Raw genomic sequence first — 23,459 nt, forward strand, 5'->3', positions numbered from 1 at the left:
ATGGCGGCTGCTGGAGGTGACATCTTTTGTAGGAAAGCATGTGTGGTGGTCACAGGCGCAAGTAAGGGCTTAGGGAAATCAGTTGCCAAGACATTTGCAAGCAGATTTCCAGATTCATCATTTTTCATTCTTCTTGCGAGAAGTTTAACCGATTTAGAAAAGGTGAAAGCAGAAATATTAGAAAAAAATTCTAAGGTCAAAGTTGCAGTAAGAAAATTTGACCAGGGTAATCTAGACCAAGCCATATTTGACACGTTATTTGACAGTGTATTTAGTGATTTCGGTGTGACAGCAGATGACTTCGAGCAGTCGGTGGTGGTTCATAATGCTGGAACTTTAGGTGACAACACGAAGTATGGCAGTCAGTTGTCAGACGTGGTTACTGTTCAGAGTAACTTCGATGTCAATGTGTCGGGCACGATTCTTCTCAACTCGGGCTTCCTAAGAAAATTCTCCAATTCATCTAAAGGACGATTGATCATCAACATGTCTTCTTTAGTGGCCATTCAACCAATTCCTTCATTTTCCTTATATTGTACAGGTAAATGACACAACATAATTAACATGTTTAACTGATACTGATATACGTGTCCGAAAGGTTCTGACTATTATAAACCTCCATGGTTCTGACTATTATGTATCTCTATGATTTTATGTTTGGTCTTGGCTGAGGTCGACCGTGATCAAGACAAAAGTAAAAGTTGCGGACTGATTGTCATAAACCTGAATACATACGCGTACTGATTGTCATAAACCCAAATACATACGCGTACTGATTTTCATAAACCCGAATACATATGCTTACTGCATGTCATAAACCTGAATACATACGCGTACTGATTTTCATAAACCCGAATACATATGCGTACTGAATGTCATAAACCCGAATACATATGCGTACTGATTGTCATAAACCTGAATACATATGCATTCTACATGTACTTGATGTACACATAAGTATTCACGGAAATGGCTGTCGTTTTAGTACGATTTATCTCGCTTGAGATTCATAAAAAACAGAAATTACTGGAAGGCTAAAACATGTTGATATATATATATATATACTTGTAGTTTTAAATGTGAGATATAACCTAGTACATGCTTAACAATCAAACAATTTTATAGATGAACAGTCGTACACCATTTTATTTTGTCTAGGTCACAGATCAATAGTCAGAATTCCTCCCTGTATAAAAACCCTAAATACCAGACCCCTGAAAGGGTCAGCATTCCGGCAATATTTTATATAGTTTCCAGCGGTGCAATATTTGTACTTATAAATCATACACTGATGTAAGAATAAAAGTTTCCTACTAACTGGTATTGAAGCAATGAAATGTTTACCAAGTACTTCCAATCATTTTCATCGACCACTACTTTCCAAGATATTTACAATGGCACTTTGCAGAATCTCTTGAGACTTGGTTGTAAGTCAACAATTCCCGCCAATCTTGTGAGAATTTACTTTTTGGTGAGTGTGCAGACTGCACATATGATGTAGCGATAGGATTTTTTCTCTTTTTTTGTGGAAAGATAAAAAGATTATGTGAGGCCGCCATCATTAATTTTTGGGATTATCCAGTATCCAAAACTTATGAGCAACAAAAATAGATAAAATCATAACTCTGATAAAGGTGATAATTAGCAAGAAGGAATATTACTGATTGGTAGAGTCAGTGGCTTGCATGGAAAATTGGAAAATATGTTGATTTATTATGACTATCTTTTAAAACACATTTTTGACTGTTTTGAAATGGTAGGATTCATTTTATCCTCTGTCACGTTGGATATCACGACAATTGCACGTGTCTGCTTTCTTGTTTATTGGCAGAAGTTACCATTGACATATTAGTATGTGGAGTCTGCATTGGGTCACATCGTTACAGATTTATTGTGTATGAAGATTGGTCTCATAATCATAAAGCATATCTGTAAGTTTTACAATAATATGATTACTTATTTGTCAAAATAAGGATAGTCTCAGCGCAATTATTTTATCAAAATGTATAGCAAAATACAGATACTCTTTGACAAAGTACACTTCTAAATTCTGTGCTCTGCATACCAATTGCTTGCAATACAGAGTTCGAGCCTCAGTTTATGTCAGCTGGTGCATGCGTGATGTGACAGAGGGACAAGAAAGAAAACTTCACTCACCGAGATTGTAATGGCCTGGTTTGTACATAATATTGCATGACTAGAAATATAAAACCAGATATGCTTATGTGTTATATATACGTCTAATATAAGTCATAAAACGATCATGGGATGAATTCTCTCTTATACTTAATTATATTCCCAATTTAATCAACATATAACAAGATGACACCACACCCAAGTGTGATACACATACACACGTGTTCCATTGGTGATTGAGGACAATATTTCTGGAACTCACCAATTTTACAAATATCAACATGAACCTCGGTATTGATGTCATTAAATTAAGGCAATTGTTTAAAGCATACAACAAATGGAATATTTCTACCAATCAGAAAGCTAGGATGGGTAGTGATAGCCAGTTTCAAAAGCTGCATTCTGATCTCCCAGAGTTACTGCCCTTTGTTTTCACTCTGTCAGATGGTATAACGCTAAGCTTGACAGCCGATGGTGGGCGGGGTTGAGAAGGCAAAGGCTGTGACAATAAGTTGAAAAGGTTATTTTTAGCCTAAAAACCTACCTTATATTATATAGTCATCCTCACTTAGAAGTACATTTTGGCATTGACCCATTCATTCACATTGCTATGTAGGTAGATAACTTAAAAATTTATATTTCATTTTTTTGTTTTATTTGGATCTATTTGTAGGTAAGGCAGCCAGAGACATGTTCTTCAGAGTGCTTGCTGCTGAAGATCCTTCTCTTCGTGTCCTTAACTATGCTCCAGGACCTTGTGAAACAGACATGCAAAGGGCATGTAGGGAGGACACAGTAGATAGGACAACCAAAAATATGTTTTTAGGTAAAGACTGATTATACAAAATTTTTACATAAATTACAATGGATTTGTACTTCCATCATGTTTTTTATGCCCTGCCATTTTGTGAATATGGGTGGTGGTGGTAAAGCTTATGGTGTTACCCATGACTCTGTCCCGCCTGTCACGTCAATTCACATTCTAAAGCAGTATCATATATCTATATCTTGAAAGACTTTCATCAGATTTGATTGATGTTTACCTAATAGTTAAGATCTATTTATAACTTTTATTACAGAGGTAACATTACACAAGGGAGCAGGTGTATTCATGTATTACAGCCAATGTCTGGGCCTCTTGTTTACCTTAACTGTTAAAATATTCTGAGCCTGAACTATTTTAATCATTCAGTAACTGTTCCTACTACTACAACTGGTATATAGGTTTGGTAGTCAGATAACTGTCTCCTGTTTTAACAACCTGTCTCTTCACTTTCATCAGAAGTTAATTGTCTTTTCTTGTGTTTGCAGCCATGCACACAGAAGGAAACACCCTGGATTGTGACACATCGATAGCTAAGCTGGTGGAGTTGGTGAGACTGGACCAATATGATAATGGAGCACATGTTGATTTCTTTGATGATATTGGAGGTCACATAGCTAAGGCAGCCCTCAATATGTGATCTAAATCTCTGATATACAATGTTCTACTGACATCGTCAAGTCAGAAGTACACACAAAAACAAGAGTCAACTAAAAGTGACTTTCAATCAATATTTAATCAACCAATCATTTTACACACTTCATGTATTGTAAGAAATATTTTTTCGGAGATTATTTATATATTCAGAATTTCAAATTCCCATAAAAAATAGTTCTTGTATTCAAAAAAAGGAAAAAGATGAATAAAAATTAAATTTGCATAATTGTAGATTAAATAAACTCCAGTGAAGTTCATAATAAATACCATTAGCAAGGTATTGTTACATGTGTTATATAAATCACACATAAAATTAAGTTCAGAAGTGAAGTAATAGAATAGAATCAGCGTACAGTGTTGAAATGTCCGGAAAATAGTAATTTGGATGAAGCCATTGTGTTAGTATACCGTCACGTGTTTTGTGGTGGACTTCAGTTTTATATTGTTTTACATTCAGTATTTTATATGTAATTTACTGATGTTAGACTATATTACTTTGTTATTTTTATTCCAGTTCGGTTGTTATTGGTCAGATGTGTTGCTTATTATTATCATTGAGAAGGTTGATCTGTACTTAGCTTCTAAATATGTGTAATTGATTGATATGTTTTTAGTGGTGTATCTTATTGTGCCAATGTTTGGTATGTATAATTGATATGTATTTAGTGGTGTATCTTATTGTGCTGATGTTTGGTACATTTATGTATGTGGTAAAATAAATATGGTAATTAAAAAAAAACAAGGAAAATATTTCTCAGACTGTATCATCTTCACCAAAAACACAAATACTCCAAAATCTGTAAAATAGCAACAGTTATGTCCTCAGTACTTAGTCTACCACACAAAATTTCTTTAACTAAAATATCACTCACGATATTACCAAAATAATATCACTTTCTGGAGACATCTACCACACAAAATCTCTCTTATAAGGAGAATATCACCCACAGGACATATATACCACACAAAGTTTCTCTCAATGAAAATATCACCCTCAGATTAGGGCAGCATACAGTATTTCCCTTATCAAGACTATTAACTTTTGGGGAAATATAACCACAAAATCTCTTATACCATGACAATATCACCCTCACGATCAGGAGATCATCAAGTATTTTCATTGGTTTAATCAGGATGTGTTGACTCTAAATATTGTCTTCTGATTATTTTTATCATTTACAGAGCAATATTTTGTCATTTTCTAGTCAGGAGGTTGTATCATATTATTGATTTTTTACATCACTCTTTATGATAATTGATATATACTCAGTCTTCTAGTTGACTGTATTTGTCAAGATAAAATAACTCAAACTGCTGTACTTCAAACAGGGAAATGTATATACACATTATCAATTTACATGTATGTGGTTGGGACCAAGTGATGATAATAAAATGGATGACAAAAATACTGTTTTCTCAATTTTGTATTGACTACACATCAATGAAAAGATCTCGGTGTACTTTCTCCTATTTTATTAAATCCAACAATATGTCAGATCCAGATTATCTACTTAGATTAATGATATCATACCCACATGTTAGTGAGTAATGAATAACAAAGACTGTAAAAAAAGGTTACCAGTATTTCTGTCAGGGTTAATTTCAAGATTTCAATAGGCAAACTGTACTTGCAGAGGTTATTTTTACGATCATTGTATCTTCCCATTTTTCATGATCATGGTACCTTCCCATATTTATTTTCACAATCACTGTACCTTCCCATATTTATTTTCACGATCACTGTACCTTCCCATATTTATTTTCATGATCACTGTACCTTCCCATATTTATTTTCACGATCATTGTATGTTCCCATATTTATTTTCAGCTGAGTAGTAATCACATGTATACTTCCATGTCTGCAGTAATATAGTTGAATTAATACTGAGTGTAGGAATTAAATATGATTAATTATTTTTTCAAAATTCCATCAAACAGCAGCATAGACACTAGGAGTATAACTCTTAATTCTTTGTTTTATAGTATTGAGGTGTCTTGTCTACAAAAAAATCATCCTGAGATGTTAAGGAAAACCAGGTAAGTGACTCTGTTAGCAAGAAAATAATGATATACCTGGGTACCTTGTCGACAATAGTAAGAAGAAAGCACAGGAAAAAGTCAGTGTTACTTTTTCTGATTTCTTCTTACTGATCGATTGTCATCACATCATATCACATGACATAAGGTTTATATAGTAGTACTCTATAGAAATTATCAACCATGTTCAAAACAAATACTATACACAATGGAATGAGAAGTTATGTAAAATTGGGATAAAATCCACATCATAAAAAAATATTCCAAAATATACCACACACAGTGATTTATATACATTCTAAACATCTGGACATTTTTTTACCAAACAACAAACAAAAAATGAGACATTTCCTATATTAGTATGTTCAACTTCCCAATTTTATAGGGACAATTTTTTGTCTTTTGTCCCCAGAAATGTACAGGATTACCAGCCATATTTGTGCATCAAGGCCTCTTAATTCATGGAAGAAGTCATTTAAATTTGACCCCTGTGACCTTGAATATATGTCAAGGTCATTTCTTTTAGCAAACTTTGTCGGGCTTTATCCTAGGAACATATCAGCCACATATCAAAACATTTGATTCATTGATTATTGAGAAAAAGTTGTTTAAAGGGAAAAGATGACTGACGCCTCATCATGGCATAAGCTCACTAGGCCCTTTGGACCAGGTGAGGTAATTAAAAATAAATATCAGTTAATTTATGTATAACATTTCATTATACGGATATTGAAAATTTGTCTTTAACTTTTAATGCACGATATGTGTAGGCCCCTGGACGACAGTTCAAGTTTATCCTGTAATAGGACAAGAGGCCCAGGGGCTTTGACAATCACCTGACTATAAAGACCTATATGTATGAAAAAGACCAAATAGGCCTAAAATAAATTGCTTGCTGATAAAGAAAATTACATATCTCAATTCACTTAACCTTGAATATAGGTCAAGGTAAATTACATGAACAAATCAGTAGCCCTTCATCCACTTATATTGAAGAACCAATATCAACAGCCGGGGCCTTTTGGTTATCGAGAAGAAGTCGTTTGATGATTTTAACACAATTGACTCCTGTGACATTTAAAAAGAGAAAATGTCAATCAAATGAGCAAAATTGGTAACCCTTCATCCCAGCATGCTACCAGACAATTATCAGCACTCTAGACCTTTGAAAATAGGTCAAGGTCATTCATTGTATCAAACATGTTACAGGTCCATTTGACTGGACAGTTTACGCACAGTGCACATCAATGTATGAAATGCGATGGCTATAAGTCATCCTGACCCTTCAGGTAGGTTGGCCTAATAAGTCTGCCTCTGACTTTAAGTAAGAATGAATGAGTCGGCAGACTTGAGGTCCTGTAGTAAGCCCATACCCCAAACTATCCCTCTGTATATATCTATCACATGATGTTCCTTAGTGCCAATGGTAATGGTTTCCTCTTGTAGATCTCTCTGTGACAGACTTCAATAGTAAAGGTTGTTATCACTTGTGTCCTGTAACAGGTCCATTGATGAGGGGCGTATCTACTAGCTTGACCTCACACTTTTCATTTGACACACAAGGACTACCCTCTAGCTCCACCATCAGTATCTTATTTCCGTCAGAGCCTTTCTGCAGGTAAGGTGCAGGCAGAAACAGACGCATTTGTGGACCCTTCTCAGGCCAGTACCGACCCAAGTTGACCACTGTCTGGGACTTGATAAAAACTTGACCCTGTGAAAAATAGCAAGGACAGATATATATATAAAAATATATTTTTAAAAATGCAGATCCTTATTCCCACCCCACCACAGATTAGCAATGGATTCCTAAAGTATTGTCTTACATCCAAATATACCTACAGTCTACAATACATACACGTTTCTACATTGGTACATTGTATTTACAGTAAAAATCCATGTATTAGATGTAGGGGGTGGGGGGAGAAATAAATGTCAAAAGTGGAGGGGGTATGCACACAGCTATAAGATTTTCGAGGTTTTTTTCATGGAATAATCGAAGATTCTGTGAGGTCATCATCATACATTGTCAGGATGGTATGGTACACTTAACTTATACCAAATGGATCTGATGATTTCTTTATGAACAACAATAATAAATAAGATATGAGGGTATAAGATCTTGCATTCAGTTTTCATATGATAAGGATTGTTACATGACCATAAGCTGGGTAGACATATGATCAGGATTATTACATGACCATTAGCTGGGTAGACATATGATAAGGATTATTACATGACCATTAGCTGGGTAGACATGATAAAGGATTATTACATGACCATTAGCTGGGTAGACATATGATCAGGATTATTACATGACCATTAGCTGGGTAGACATGATAAAGGATTATTACATGACCATTAGCTGGGTAGACATATGGTAAGGATTATTACATGACCATTAGCTGGGTAGACATGATAAAGGATTATTACATGACCGTTAGCTGGGTAGACATATGGTAAGGATTATTACATGACCATTAGCTGGGTAGACATGATAAAGGATTATTACATGACCATTAGCTGGGTAGACATGATAAGGATTGTTACATGACCATTAGCTGGGTAGACATATGATAAGGATTATAACATGACCATTAGCTGGGTAGACATATGATAATGTTTGTTAAATTCCCATTAGGTGGGTATACATATGATAAAGGATTATTACATGACCATTAGCTGGGTAGACATATGATCAGGATTATTACATGACCATTAGCTGGGTAGACATATGATAAAGGATTATTACATGACCATTAGCTGGGTAGACATATGATCAGGATTATTACATGACCATTAGCTGGGTAGACATATGATAAAGGATTATTACATGACCATTAGCTGGGTAGACATATGATCAGGATTATTACATGACCATTAGCTGGGTAGACATGATAAAGGATTATTACATGTCCATTAGCTGGGTAGACATGATAAGGATTGTTACATGACCATTAGCTGGGTAGACATATGATCAGGATTATTACATGACCATTAGCTGGGTAGACATATGATCAGGATTATTACATGACCATTAGCTGGGTAGACATGATAAAGGATTATTACATGACCATTAGCTGGGTAGACATGATAAGGATTGTTACATGACCATTAGCTGGGTAGACATGATAAAGGATTGTTACATGACCATTAGCTGGGTAGACATATGATCAGGATTATTACATGACCATTAGCTGGGTAGACATATGATCAGGATTATTACATGACCATTAGCTGGGTAGACATATGATCAGGATTATTACATGACCATTAGCTGGGTAGACATATGATAAGGATTATTACATGACCATTAGCTGGGTAGACATGATAAAGGATTATTACATGACCATTAGCTGGGTAGACATGATAAGGATTGTTACATGACCATTAGCTGGGTAGACATGATAAAGGATTGTTACATGACCATTAGCTGGGTAGACATATGATCAGGATTATTACATGACCATTAGCTGGGTAGACATATGATCAGGATTATTACATGACCATTAGCTGGGTAGACATGACCATTAGCTGGGTAGACATATGATAAGGATTGTTACATGACCATTAGCTGGGTAGACATATGATAAGGATTGTTACATGACCATCAGCTGGGTAGACATATGATAAGGATTATTACATGACCATTAGCTGGGTAGACATATGATAAAGGATTATTACATGACCATTAGCTGGGTAGACATGATAAGGATTGTTAAATGACCATCAGCTGGGTAGACATATGATCAGGATTATTACATGACCATTAGCTGGGTAGACATGATAAAGGATTGTTACATGACCATTAGCTGGGTAGACATGATAAAGGATTATTACATGACCATTAGCTGGGTAGACATATGATCAGGATTATTACATGACCATTAGCTGGGTAGACATGATAAAGGATTATTACATGACCATTAGCTGGGTAGACATGATAAGGATTGTTAAATGACCATCAGCTGGGTAGACATATGATCAGATTATTACATGACCATTAGCTGGGTAGACATGATAAAGGATTGTTACATGACCATTAGCTGGGTAGACATGATAAAGGATTATTACATGACCATTAGCTGGGTAGACATATGATCAGGATTATTACATGACCATCAGCTGGGTAGACATATGATAAGGATTATTACATGACCATTAGCTGGGTAGACATATGATCAGGATTATTACATGACCATCAGCTGGGTAGACATATGATAAGGATTATTACATGACCATTAGCTGGGTAGACATATGGTAAGGATTATTACATGACCATTAGCTGGGTAGACATGATAAGGATTATTACATGACCATTAGCTGGGTAGACATATGATCAGGATTATTACATGACCATTAGCTGGGTAGACATGATAAAGGATTATTACATGACCATTAGCTGGGTAGACATGATAAAGGATTATTACATGACCATCAGCTGGGTAGACATATGATCAGGATTATTACATGACCATTAGCTGGGTAGACATATGATCAGGATTATTACATGACCATTAGCTGGGTAGACATATGATCAGGATTATTACATGACCATTAGCTGGGTAGACATGATAAAGGATTATTATATGACCATTAGCTGGGTAGACATATGATAAGGATTGTTACATGACCATTAGCTGGGTAGACATATGATAAGGATTGTTACATGACCATCAGCTGGGTAGACATGATAAAGGATTATTACATGACCATTAGCTGGGTAGACATATGATAAGGATTATTACATGACCATTAGCTGGGTAGACATGATAAAGGATTATTACATGACCATTAGCTGGGTAGACATGATAAGGATTATTACATGACCATTAGCTGGGTAGACATATGATCAGGATTATTACATGACCATTAGCTGGGTAGACATATGATCAGGATTATTACATGACCATTAGCTGGGTAGACATATGATCAGGATTATTACATGACCATTAGCTGGGTAGACATATGATAAAGGATTATTACATGACCATTAGCTGGGTAGACATGATAAGGATTGTTACATGACCATTAGCTGGGTAGACATATGATAAAGGATTATTACATGACCATTAGCTGGGTAGACATGATAAGGATTGTTACATGACCATTAGCTGGGTAGACATATGATAAAGGATCATTACATGACCATTAGCTGGGTAGACATGATAAGGATTGTTACATGACCATTAGCTGGGTAGACATATGATAAGGATTATTACATGACCATTAGCTGGGTAGACATATGATAAAGGATTATTACATGACCATTAGCTGGGTAGACATGATAAGGATTGTTAAATGACCATCAGCTGGGTAGACATATGATCAGGATTATTACATGACCATTAGCTGGGTAGACATGATAAAGGATTGTTACATGACCATTAGCTGGGTAGACATGATAAAGGATTATTACATGACCATTAGCTGGGTAGACATATGATCAGGATTATTACATGACCATTAGCTGGGTAGACATATGATAAAGGATTATTACATGACCATTAGCTGGGTAGACATATGATAAAGGATTATTACATGACCATTAGCTGGGTAGACATGATAAGGATTGTTACATGACCATTAGCTGGGTAGACATATGGTAAGGATTATTACATGACCATTAGCTGGGTAGACATGATAAGGATTGTTACATGACCATTAGCTGGGTAGACATGATAAGGATTGTTACATGACCATTAGCTGGGTAGACATGATAAGGATTGTTACATGACCATTAGCTGGGTAGACATGATAAGGATTGTTACATGACCATTAGCTGGGTAGACATATGATCAGGATTATTACATGACCATAAGCTGGGTAGACATGATAAGGATTATTACATGACCATTAGCTGGGTAGACATATGATAAGGATTATTACATGACCATTAGCTGGGTAGACATATGGTAAGGATTATTACATGACCATTAGCTGGGTAGACATGATAAAGGATTATTACATGACCATTAGCTGGGTAGACATGATAAAGGATTATTACATGACCATTAGCTGGGTAGACATATGATCAGGATTATTACATGACCATTAGCTGGGTAGACATGATAAGGATTGTTACATGACCATTAGCTGGGTAGACATATGATCAGGATTATTACATGACCATAAGCTGGGTAGACATGATAAGGATTATTACATGACCATTAGCTGGGTAGACATATGATAAGGATTATTACATGACCATTAGCTGGGTAGACATATGATCAGGATTATTACATGACCATTAGCTGGGTAGACATATGATAAAGGATTATTACATGACCATTAGCTGGGTAGACATATGATAAGGATTGTTACATGACCATTAGCTGGGTAGACATATGATAAGGATTGTTACATGACCATTAGCTGGGTAGACATATGATCAGGATTATTACATGACCATTAGCTGGGTAGACATATGATAAAGGATTATTACATGACCATTAGCTGGGTAGACATATGATAAGGATTGTTACATGACCATTAGCTGGGTAGACATATGATAAGGATTGTTACATGACCATTAGCTGGGTAGACATATGATAAAGGATTATTACATGACCATTAGCTGGGTAGACATATGATCAGGATTATTACATGACCATTAGCTGGGTAGACATATGTATACTGTTTTTCCCAAGTTGCCTCTGTCCTAAATCTAGAGAAATCTGTGTGACATGTACAGGATAGAATAAGCCCACTATAATGTCACTCTAACCTTTTTCCATCCAGTGAAGTCCATGTATGTGTCCTGAGGGTCGGCGGTAATGGTCATTTCACCCATGTATAAGGAAGGGACACTAGGGTCAAAGGTTGTATTTGATTGACAGAATCTATAAAGACAAGAACTTGCTTTTAGGCACTTTTGAGCTAAAAATGTTTTAAAATTTTATATTACATTTATTTTGTATTACTTTTAAAAATACTTCCTTCTTGACTGCATTGGTTACTAAAATTTAGATATTGTACGGCCAGTCACTGTAAATCACTTATATTTGGTGCAGGATTTATTTTTGCATTAATATACAGGTAGAGTCCATCCCAAATTAAAATCCCTCACAATCATTTATTTTTGGCATCCATGTTGCTTCCGTTACTAACACTGGCATCCTTCAGAGTGCAGTTCTCTTTTAGCTCATCATTCGAAAATTCAGTCATTTCTAGATCAGCAATCGTGAAATGATGTATTCACGAATATGATGAAGAGGTAAATTCACAAAGTATTTACGAAATCTAAGTGATTTACTGCATTTTCTCACAGATGACATTTTCTTTATTTAGCATTAACATTAACGTGATTGTAAAGATTTAATTCCTAAAATAACGAGACACAAGTGTATTCGATGGCTGTTAAAATTCATTAAATATTATTAAGTCATTTTGAAAATGAAGTTTTGACCCTGTGAAAATTTCCAGCTATATTATAGATTCAGACTTACAGTTACATGTATTTTTCATATTATGTACATTATACTTGTAACTCTTACACACACTTGAGTGATGACTTACCTGTTGGACCTTGGTGCTTTCTCAGACATACTGAAGTAATTGTCCAGTTGAAGTGGGTACATTGTCCAGCCCTGTATCACTTGACCATTCAGTGTGACATTCTGTATAATGCCCTGCCAGCAAAATCATTCAATATCTGTTTACCATATGAATATAAAAAACAACAACTTGGAAGTGATTTCTTTTGGTTAACTGGAAATGTCCTTTAAAGAATCAAATATTCCAACAATGGAACTTAACATTATCAACATTTAAGGAACTTTTTCAACAATTTAAATAAAGATGAAAATCGATTTATCTGTTTTTGACTGCTTGAGTAGAGGTCAGACAGAGGGAAAAATGAAAATTCTTGTCCTAAAACCGCTTCTACAATATGTACCTTTAAGTTGAAATTAATTCCCTTGTTGAATGTGATGTGTCCCTGGTTTTCAACAAGTATATCCAGATTCTGGCCCTTATTACCAACAACAGTCAGGGACGTCTTGGTGTCTCGCATCAACACACCAACGGACACCTAAAATGAGAGTAAACAATGATGAATGTAGATGATAGAGAGGGATGTCTTGGTGTCTTGCATATACATGATTTCCTGAATGCTGATCTAGAAAATGACTGTAAATTCATAAATGAAGAGCTAATAAAGACATGGACTCTGCAGGACTATGGAATTGATAACCAAATCACAATGGATGCTATACAGAGTTATTTTCGTACAAATAATCGAGAGAGATTTGAATTATGATTGATTCTCCATGCATATTAACATGAAAATAAATCCCATGATATACAGTAATGAGAAGGCTTCATTTGAACGTATCAAAACATCTGTCCCCTGTGACTGTTTAATTGAAATTGGATAAACTTTTATCTTCAGAACCTACAAGTCAAATATCATGATTCTGAGCATTTCAGTTCATTAGAAGAACTTGTTTTTGATTTCTGTGACCTTTGTTGAATCAGGATCATACCAGTCAAATATCATTACTCTTGGCCTTTTGCTTTATTTTAAAGAAGTTCATTGAAAATTTATCAAATTTAATCCTATTAATCTTGAATATGAGTCTACATAATTTCTTTTTTGCAAACTCTGTCGACATTTATCCCAAGAACCTTGATGCCAAATATCATGATTCTAGGCCTTTTAGTTATTGAGAAGACGTCCTTTGAAGGCTTTTAACAAATTGACCTCTGTTACCTTATGTGTCAACGTCATTTCATTTTGTACCCTTTGATGGGCGTCTCATTATTCTCAGCCTTTCGGTGATGGGAAAGGAGTGGTTTGAAGGTTTTAACCCATCTGACCCCTGTGACCATGAATATGAGTCAAGGTTATCTCTTTACCAAGCCAAATATTTGAAGGTTTTGTCAAATTCAATTCCCATGACCATTAATATAATCAAGGTCATTTCTTTCTGCAAACTTTGATGGGCCGCAGGCAAATATCATGTTTTATGCTCTTTAGGTTTTCAGATGAAGTCATTTAAAGGAAAAAAATTGATGCTGGACAGACAATGCATAATGGATTATGGATGCAAAATGCACCACAACATCAGCTCCTTTAGTCTATCTTTGATCCTGGTGTACTCAGAACACACTGTTTCTATACTGTAGATAAAATTTGAATGTATTTTGCATTTGCTTACAATGATGTGTGTTCAGCAGACTTATACACAGATGTAGACGTTACCTTGTTGATCAGGACATAGGCACGGTCCCTTACTCCAGGGACATTGAGAACAGTGTTTTTCTGTAGGTCAGAAGTCAGTGTATGTCGGTACAGAGTAAAACCTTGAAACTGAAACAGACAGCAACAAGATAGATATCTTCAGCTTTACAGAAGCAAAAATAATCCTGTTGTATTACATTACCAATCTAGCTTGGTACATTTCCCCCATTCAATTACAATTATCTTGTAAATACATTTCCATAGAAATGTAACACTATAAGATAGTCACACAATCCAAGGACTAAAGTTAGCTGTTCCTGATAAAAAAAAAAAAACATTTTTATTTATATCATCTCCTGACTAAAAGTACAAAGTTGTTAAAGTCTGCATCCATAATAACGAAAAATTCCTGACTGTCTTTCCTTACCAACACTTAGGGTACACCATATTTACTAGAGAATACCATAGGAATCACATCTGATATAACTATACACTTTAGTTTGGCTATAATAAAGTTTCATGTGGTAAAATGAAAAAGGTGAAGAAAGTAAGCAGTATCAGTATGATCCATTAAACCTCAGTAATCCATCACTGAGATCAGTACAGTAAACACAAAGCCACCAGGTACTGAGATATTGTAATGTATAAACACCTACCTGACCAATGGTTTCCATAGAAACAGGATACAGTGATTTGATTGGTGGGCCTTTAGTCAGCTGATCAAGCAGATCCATAATTGTTCCAACCTGTAGTATAAATCAAATACCAACATAGAAAATTAAGGATTTTAGGAGAAGTTTTCTTCCTCATGTAGTTTTGACAATGATTTCAACTAATTTGGAATTTTCTCAGTTACCTCCCTTGTGCAGTTTAATCATTACTTGGCTATTCTTTACATGATTCCATTTTTTATTGAAATGTGTGTGTCTAGATATAATGCTTTAGCATCCAGGTTTAGCAGACTGTGCCCTACACGACACTGACCTTTAATTTTCTAACAATTCATTTATCAAATACGATTTAAAATACCATTAAAACAGATTAATCCCTGTGAACTGTGATTCAGTACTCACGAAATGCATCCTGACTGGTCCATAGTTGGCTTTCAGGGTTGATGGAGGGCAAGGGATGGGAGGCAATGGTTTGAACTGTAAAACACAAAATATATCCTTATATACTGAACAAAATAAGTTAAGGATCATAAACTTGAAACAGTGCAGTTTTACATACAAATAATAATATGATTATATTTTAAATTTTAATGACAGAACATTCATTTTAGTCTTTAATTACACAAAACAAATTCATTTGTGGTAATTGCTACCAAGAGCAGATAACCCTGAGTAACAGCACCCTTGAAATCAAAGTGTAAGATAAAGTAGAGCAAGTTAATCATGTAGACAAGGAAAACTCATCAAACTGCAATTGGCAGTTTAATAGGCAGTATGACCTCCGTTGACATCAATAACTGCCCTGCAACGTCTGCACATGCTCCTTATTAGTCGTCGGTGGCTGATCTGTGGGATGCGCTGCCATTCCTCTTGCAGAGCAATCATAAGCTGTTGGCGGTTCTGTGGCGGATTAGGTCGAGCTGAAACCCGGCGTTGCAAGGTGTCCCAAGCATGCTCGATAGGGTTCAGATCAGGAGAACGACTTGGCCAGTCCATGCGAACGATTGCTTCACGTTGAAGATAGTCGTTGACCACACGAGCACGGTGAGGACGAGCATTATCATCCATCAGAATAAAATCATGGCCAACAACTCCTGCAATGGGCCTTACTATAGGGTGTAGAATCTCGTCCCTGTATCGAACAGCTGTTAAAGATCCATTGTCTATGATGTAGAGGTCTGTATGGAAGTCAACACTGATCCCTGCCCAAACCATCACTGACCCACCACCAAAGCGATCATGCTGGACAACACAGCAGTCTGCATAGCGCTCTCCTTGGGTTCTCCATACCCTCCTCCTACCGTCATGGAAGTCAACACAAAACCTAGACTCATCTGTGAACATAACATTTCTCCAATGACGTAATTGCCAATTCAAATGATGAGTGGCCCATTGATGTCTGGATTGTCGATGACCTCTGGATAAAATTGGTCGGACTGCTGGTCTTCTAGCTCGTAAATTAGAGGCATGGAGTCTGTTTCTGATTGTCTGGGATGAAATCCTTAGATTTGTAGCACGCTGAAACTGAAGATTCAAGACAGGAGCACTCAAAAACCGCTGACGTCGTGCCGTGATGCAAATGAATCTGTCCTGTCGGGCTGTCGTACAGCGTGGTCGTCCAGATCTGGGGCGTTGACGGACGTTATTTGTCTGTTGATAGCGATTCCATAGCCTACTAATCACGCTCTGAGAAACATGAAGCTGTGCCGCCACATTTCCTTGAGTTTGACCAGCTTGAAGGAGCCCTATAGCTCGCGCGGCTTCCATATCATTTAAATGTCTTCGCATGATTAGTTTTTCAAGTTTTCGTTACAAATTGATTAAATGTTTCCAAATTCAACTTTTTTTAGCTTAGAAGTAACAGAATCAAAACCTGCAAGATTCCTCTGTAGTAATAGACCAGTCAGTTTTTCACACCACCATAGTTAACTAGAGCGGAACGGCAAGACCTACAGATGCACGTGCTTTCACCTTTGACATGACTTTAGGTACATATTGGAGAAACTACGAGTGCAATTACCGGCAATACATGATTTGAATTTTTAAAGACATTATGGTCACAATTTATGATCCTTAACTTATTTTGTCCAGTATATTTGTAGTGTATTTCTTTCTATATCAGTACTGACAAAACATATTATCATAACATATTTCATTAAATTGATGCTAATTTTACCATCTTGAAGTAGTAAAGTTTCCAAATCTTTTCTTACCTTGGAAATGACACGAGCAATGATGTTATATTTTTCTGTTATGTCTCCTGCTTCTGTGTTATCCCTTAACTTACCATTATCCCTTAGACTTACCATTATCCCTTAACTTACCATTATCCCTTAGACTTACCATTATCCTCAAGACTTACCATTATCCCTTACCTTACCATTATCCCTAAGACTTACCATTATCCCTCAGACTTACCATTATCCCTTAACTTACCATTATCCCTCAACTTACCATTATCCCTTAGACTTACCATTATCCCTTAGACTTACCATTATCCCTTAACTTACCATTATCCCTTACACCTACCATAATCCCGTAGACTTACCATTATCCCTTAACTTACCATTATCCCTTAGACTTACCATTATCCCTTAACTTACCATTATCCCTTAGACTTACCATTATCCCTTAGACTTACCATTATCCCTTAACTTACCATTATCCCTTAGACTTACCATTATCCCAAAGACTTACCATTATCCCTCAGACTTACCATTATCCTTTAGACTTACCATTATCCCTTAACTTACCATTATCCCTTAGACTTACCATTATCCCTTAACTTACCATTATCCCTTAGACTTACCATTATCCCTTAACTTACCATTATCCCTTAGACTTACCATTATCCCTTAACTTACCATTATCCCTTACCTTACCATTATCCCTCAGACTTACCATTATCCCTCAGACTTACCATTATCCCTTAACTTACCATTATCCCTTAGACTTACCATTATCCCTTAGACTTATCATTATCCCTCAGATTTACCATTATCCCTTAGACTTACCATTATCCCTTAGACTTACCTACCTTAGACCTTACCATTATCCTTTAGACTTACCATTATCCCTTAGACTTACCATTATCCCTTACACCTACCATTATCCATTAGACTTACCATTATCCCTTAGACTTACCATTATCCCTTAGACTTACCATTATCCCCTTACCATTATCCCTTACTTACCATTATCCCTTATTACTTACCATTATCCCTTACTTACCATTATCCCTTAGACTTACTTACCATTATCCCTAGACTTACCATTATCCCACTTACCATTATCCCTTACTTACCATTACTTACCATTATCCCTTAACTTACCATTATCCCTTAGACTTACCATTATCCCTCAGACTTACCATTATCCCTTAACTTACCATTATCCCTTAACTTACCATTATCCCTTAGACTTACCATTATCTGTTAACTTACCATTATCCCTTAACTTATCATTATCCCTTAGACTTACCATTATCCCTTAACTCACCATTATCCCTTAACTTACCATTATCCCTTAGACTTACCATTATCCTTTAGACTTACCATTATCCCTTAGACTTACCATTATCCCTTAGACTTACCATTATCCCTTAGACTTACCATTATCCCTTAACTTACCATTATCCCATAACTTACCATTATCCCTAAGACTTACCATTATCCCATAACTTACCATTACCCCTAAGACTTACCATTATCCCTTAGACTGACCATTATCCCTTAGACTTACCATTATCCTTTAGACTTACCATTATCCCGTAGACTTACCATTATCCCTTAACTTACCATTATCCCTCAACTTACCATTATCCCTTAGACTTATCATTATCCCTCAGATTTACCATTATCCCTTAGACTTACCATTATCCCTTAGACTTACCATTATCCCGTAGACTTACCATTATCCCTTAACTAACTTTCCCTTAACTTACCTTATTATCCCTTAACTTACCATTATCCCTTACACCTACCATTATCCCGTAGACTTACCATTATCCCTTAACTTACCATTATCCCTTAACTTACCATTATCCCTCAACTTATCATTATCCCTAAGACTTACCATTATCCCTCAGACTTACCATTATCCCTTAACTTACCATTATCCCTCAACTTACCATTATCCCTTAGACTTACCATTATCCCTTAGACTTAGATTTACCATTATCCCTTAGACTTACCATTATCCCTTAACTTACCATTATCCCTTAGACTTACCATTATCCTTTAGACTTACCATTATCCCTTACCATTATCCCTTAACTTACCATTATCCCTTAGACTGACCATTATCCCTTAGACTTACCATTATCCCTTACACCTACCATTATCCCTTAACTTACCATTATCCCTTAAACTTACCATTATCCCGTAGACTTACCATTATCCCATTACTTACCATTATCCCTAAGACTTACCATTATCCCATAACTAACCATTATCCCTAAGACTTACCATTATCCCATAACTTACCATTACTTACCATTATCCCTTCTTACCATTATCCCTTAGACTTACCATTATTATACCATTATCCCCCATTTAGACTTACCATTATCCCTTAACTTACCATTATCCCTTAGACTTACCATTATCCCTTAACTTACCATTATCCCTTAGACTTACCATTATCCCTTAGACTTACCATTATCCCTTACCTTACCATTATCCCTTAGACTTACCATTATCCCTTAACTTACCATTATCCCTTAGACTTACCATTATCCCCAAGACTTACCATTATCCCTTAACTTACTATTATCCCTTAACTTACCATTATCCCTTAGACTTACCATTATCCCTTAACTTACCATTATCCCTCAACTTACCATTATCCCTTAGACTTACCATTATCCCTTAGACTTACCATTATCCCTTAGACTTACCATTATCCCTTAACTTACCATTATCCCTTAACTTACCATTATCCCTTAACTTACCATTATCCCTTAACTTACCATTATCCCTTAGACTTACCATTATCCCTTAACTTACCATTATCCCTTACTTTCCCTTTTTCCTTATCCCTTAACTTACCATTATCCCTTAACTTACCATTATCCCATAACTTACCATTATCCCCAAGACTTACCATTATCCGTTAACTTACCATTATCCCTTAGACTTACCATTATCCCTTAACTTACCATTATCCCTTAACTCACCATTATCCCTTAAACTTACCATTATCCCTTAACTTACCATTATCCCTTAGACTTACCATTATCCCTTAGACTTACCATTATCCCCAAGACTTACCATTATCCGTTAACTTACCATTGTCCCTTAGACTAACCATTATCCCTTAACTTACCATTATCCCTTAGACTTACCATTATCCCTTAACTTACCATTATCCCTTAACTTACCATTATCCCTCAGACTTACCATTATCCCCAAGACTTACCATTATCCCTTACCTTACCATTATCCCTCAGACTTACCATTATCCCTCAGACTTACCATTATCCCTTAACTTACCATTATCCCTTAGACTTACCATTATCCCTTAACTTACCATTATCCCTTAACTTACCATTATCCCTTAACTTACCATTATCCCTTAGACTTACCATTATCCCCAAGACTTACCATTATCCCTTAACTTACCATTATCCCTAAGACTTACCATTATCCCTCAGACTTACCATTATCCCTTAACTTACCATTATCCTCAACTTACCATTATCCCTTAGACTTACCATTATCCCGTAGACTTACCATTATCCCTTAACTTACCATTATCCCTTAGACTTACCATTATCCCTTAGACTTACCATTATCCCGTAGACTTACCATTATCCCTTAACTTACCATTATCCTGTAGACTTACCATTATCCCTTAACTTACCATTATCCCTTAGACTTACCATTATCCCTTAACTTACCATTATCCCTTAGACTTACCATTATCCCTTAACTTACCATTATCCCATAACTTACCATTATCCCTAAGACTTACCATTATCCCATAACTTACCATTATCCCTAAGACTTACCATTATCCCTTAACTTACCATTATCCCTTACACCTACCATTATCCCGTAGACTTACCATTATCCCTTAACTTACCATTATCCCTTAACTTACCATTATCCTGTAGACTTACCATTATCCCTTAACTTACCATTATCCCTTAACTTACCATTATCCCATAACTTACCATTATCCCCAAGACTTACCATTATCCCTTAACTTACCATTATCCCTTAACTTACCATTATCCCTTAGACTTACCATTATCCCTTAACTTACCATTATCCCTTAGACTTACCATTATCCCTTAAACTTACCATTATCCCTTAGACTGACCATTATCCCTTAGACTTACCATTATCCCTTACACCTACCATTATCCCTTAACTTACCATTATCCCTTAACTTACCATTATCCCTTAACTTACCATTATCCCTTAGACTTACCATTATCCCTTAGACTTACCATTATCCCTTAGACTTACCATTATCCCTTAGACTTACCATTATCCCTTAACTTACCATTATCCCTTAGACTTACCATTATCCCTTAGACTTACCATTATCCCTTAACTTACCATTATCCCTTAGACTTACCATTATCCCTTAACTTACCATTATCCCTTAACTTACCATTATCCCTTCACTTACCATTATCTCTTACACCTACCATTATCCCGTAGACTTACCATTATCCCATAACTTACCATTATCCCTAAGACTTACCATTATCCCATAACTTACCATACCTATCAGTGTGCAGAGTACCATTGCAGTAACTGCCTTAATACTATTTTTCATTTCTTCTACAGAAATTACATGCCAAGTCTATTAGACCTTGGCTACAGGCACATGCGCTTCCTCTTAACAATAATTACATCCAAACTATTGAAAACAAAATAATGGCCTACATGTTTACGCTAGCTCCATATTTCAAAATAATGTCCAGCATCACAGACACCAGTACCAAACTGACAGTTTCGTGTCTGTGGCCCCAGTGATCAAGCCATCCTGTATAGAATTCAGAGTTCACCTGTCAATAGTACAAAGTTTTAATCAGTCCAATATCTCGTTGCTGAGGGCAAGTTGAATCAATTTTACTTTGAAAATAAACATTCTTTATAATATAGGAATTGAATATTTAATTAGTAACACATTCTGCAATTTGTAACTCATTTCGTTAATGAAGATGTTTGGGGAAAATAGGGATTTTAAAACAGCTCATACATAATTGTTAATTTTCAAAAGAAATCAGGGAGACAGTTAATTATATAAGTAAGCAGTGTAAATAAGATGCATCTGATAAACCTGTATAGAAGTCCTATCTAACAAAATAGTGGTGCTTCATTGTTTAATGTACCTGTTCAGTGCTCTAACTTAACCTCTGTATGCCAGGTGGCAGATGAAGGATTTACATGTAGGAAATATAACCTGGTGTAACAATATAGATTTAATAAGGTTAAAGTGTATGATATTAATAACCAACATACCAAAGGTCCCTTTGGTTGATAATTCCTTAGTGGTTTAAAACCTCTCTCTGGAGTGTCTGAAATATAGCCACATTTTGTGTCACTCTGTGGGGGAGGGGGGATAAAAAAATGTGTCACTCTGTGGGGAGGGGGCAATGAAAAAATGTGTCTCTCTGTGGGGGAGGGGAAAATGAAAAAATGTGTCACTCTGTGGGGGGTGGGGGAATGAAAAAATGTGTCTCTCAATGGGGAAGTCAAACAATATGTCACTCTATAGGAGAGTGAAACAATGAGTCACTCTATAGGAGAGTAAAGCAATGTGTCACTCTAGGAGAGTAAAGCAATGTGTATAGTAGAGTAAAGCAATGTGTCACTCTATTGAAGAGTGAAACGATGAGTCACTCTATAGGAGAGTAAAGCAATGTGTCACACTGTAGGAGAGTAAAGCAATGTGTCACACTGTAGGAGGGTAAAACAATGAGTCACTCTATTGG

The 23,459-nt window shown here is 36.0% G+C and overlaps 2 protein-coding genes across 2 annotated transcripts in view; one reads left to right on the forward strand and one right to left on the reverse strand.

The window, feature by feature from the left end:
• On the forward strand, positions 1-5,016 carry LOC132565474 (sepiapterin reductase-like). Its single transcript, XM_060230125.1, has 3 exons — positions 1-541; positions 2,810-2,962; positions 3,448-5,016. The coding sequence occupies exons 1-3, from the start codon at positions 1-3 to the stop codon at positions 3,597-3,599; spliced, it is 846 nt and encodes a 281-aa protein (XP_060086108.1). The 3' UTR covers positions 3,600-5,016.
• The window catches only part of LOC132565476 (beta-galactosidase-like), a 26,300-nt gene continuing 6,558 nt past the window's right edge, over positions 3,718-23,459 (reverse strand). Inside the window, exons 6-15 of the mRNA XM_060230126.1 lie at positions 22,987-23,042; positions 22,408-22,529; positions 17,722-17,785; positions 15,911-15,985; positions 15,494-15,583; positions 14,859-14,966; positions 13,551-13,685; positions 13,172-13,284; positions 12,381-12,495; positions 3,718-7,367 (exon numbers count right to left, since the gene is read on the reverse strand). Of these exons, the coding sequence (XP_060086109.1) occupies positions 7,137-7,367; positions 12,381-12,495; positions 13,172-13,284; positions 13,551-13,685; positions 14,859-14,966; positions 15,494-15,583; positions 15,911-15,985; positions 17,722-17,785; positions 22,408-22,529; positions 22,987-23,042 (1,109 nt within the window). The 3' untranslated portion in view covers positions 3,718-7,136. The remainder of the gene's footprint in view (positions 7,368-12,380; positions 12,496-13,171; positions 13,285-13,550; positions 13,686-14,858; positions 14,967-15,493; positions 15,584-15,910; positions 15,986-17,721; positions 17,786-22,407; positions 22,530-22,986; positions 23,043-23,459) is intronic.

The sequence above is a fragment of the Ylistrum balloti genome, unplaced genomic scaffold (genome assembly GCF_031769215.1).
Source record: "Ylistrum balloti isolate Yb309-2 unplaced genomic scaffold, AGI_CSIRO_Ybal_v1 Utg369724, whole genome shotgun sequence".
In the NCBI taxonomy this organism is placed as follows: domain Eukaryota; kingdom Metazoa; phylum Mollusca; class Bivalvia; order Pectinida; family Pectinidae; genus Ylistrum; species Ylistrum balloti.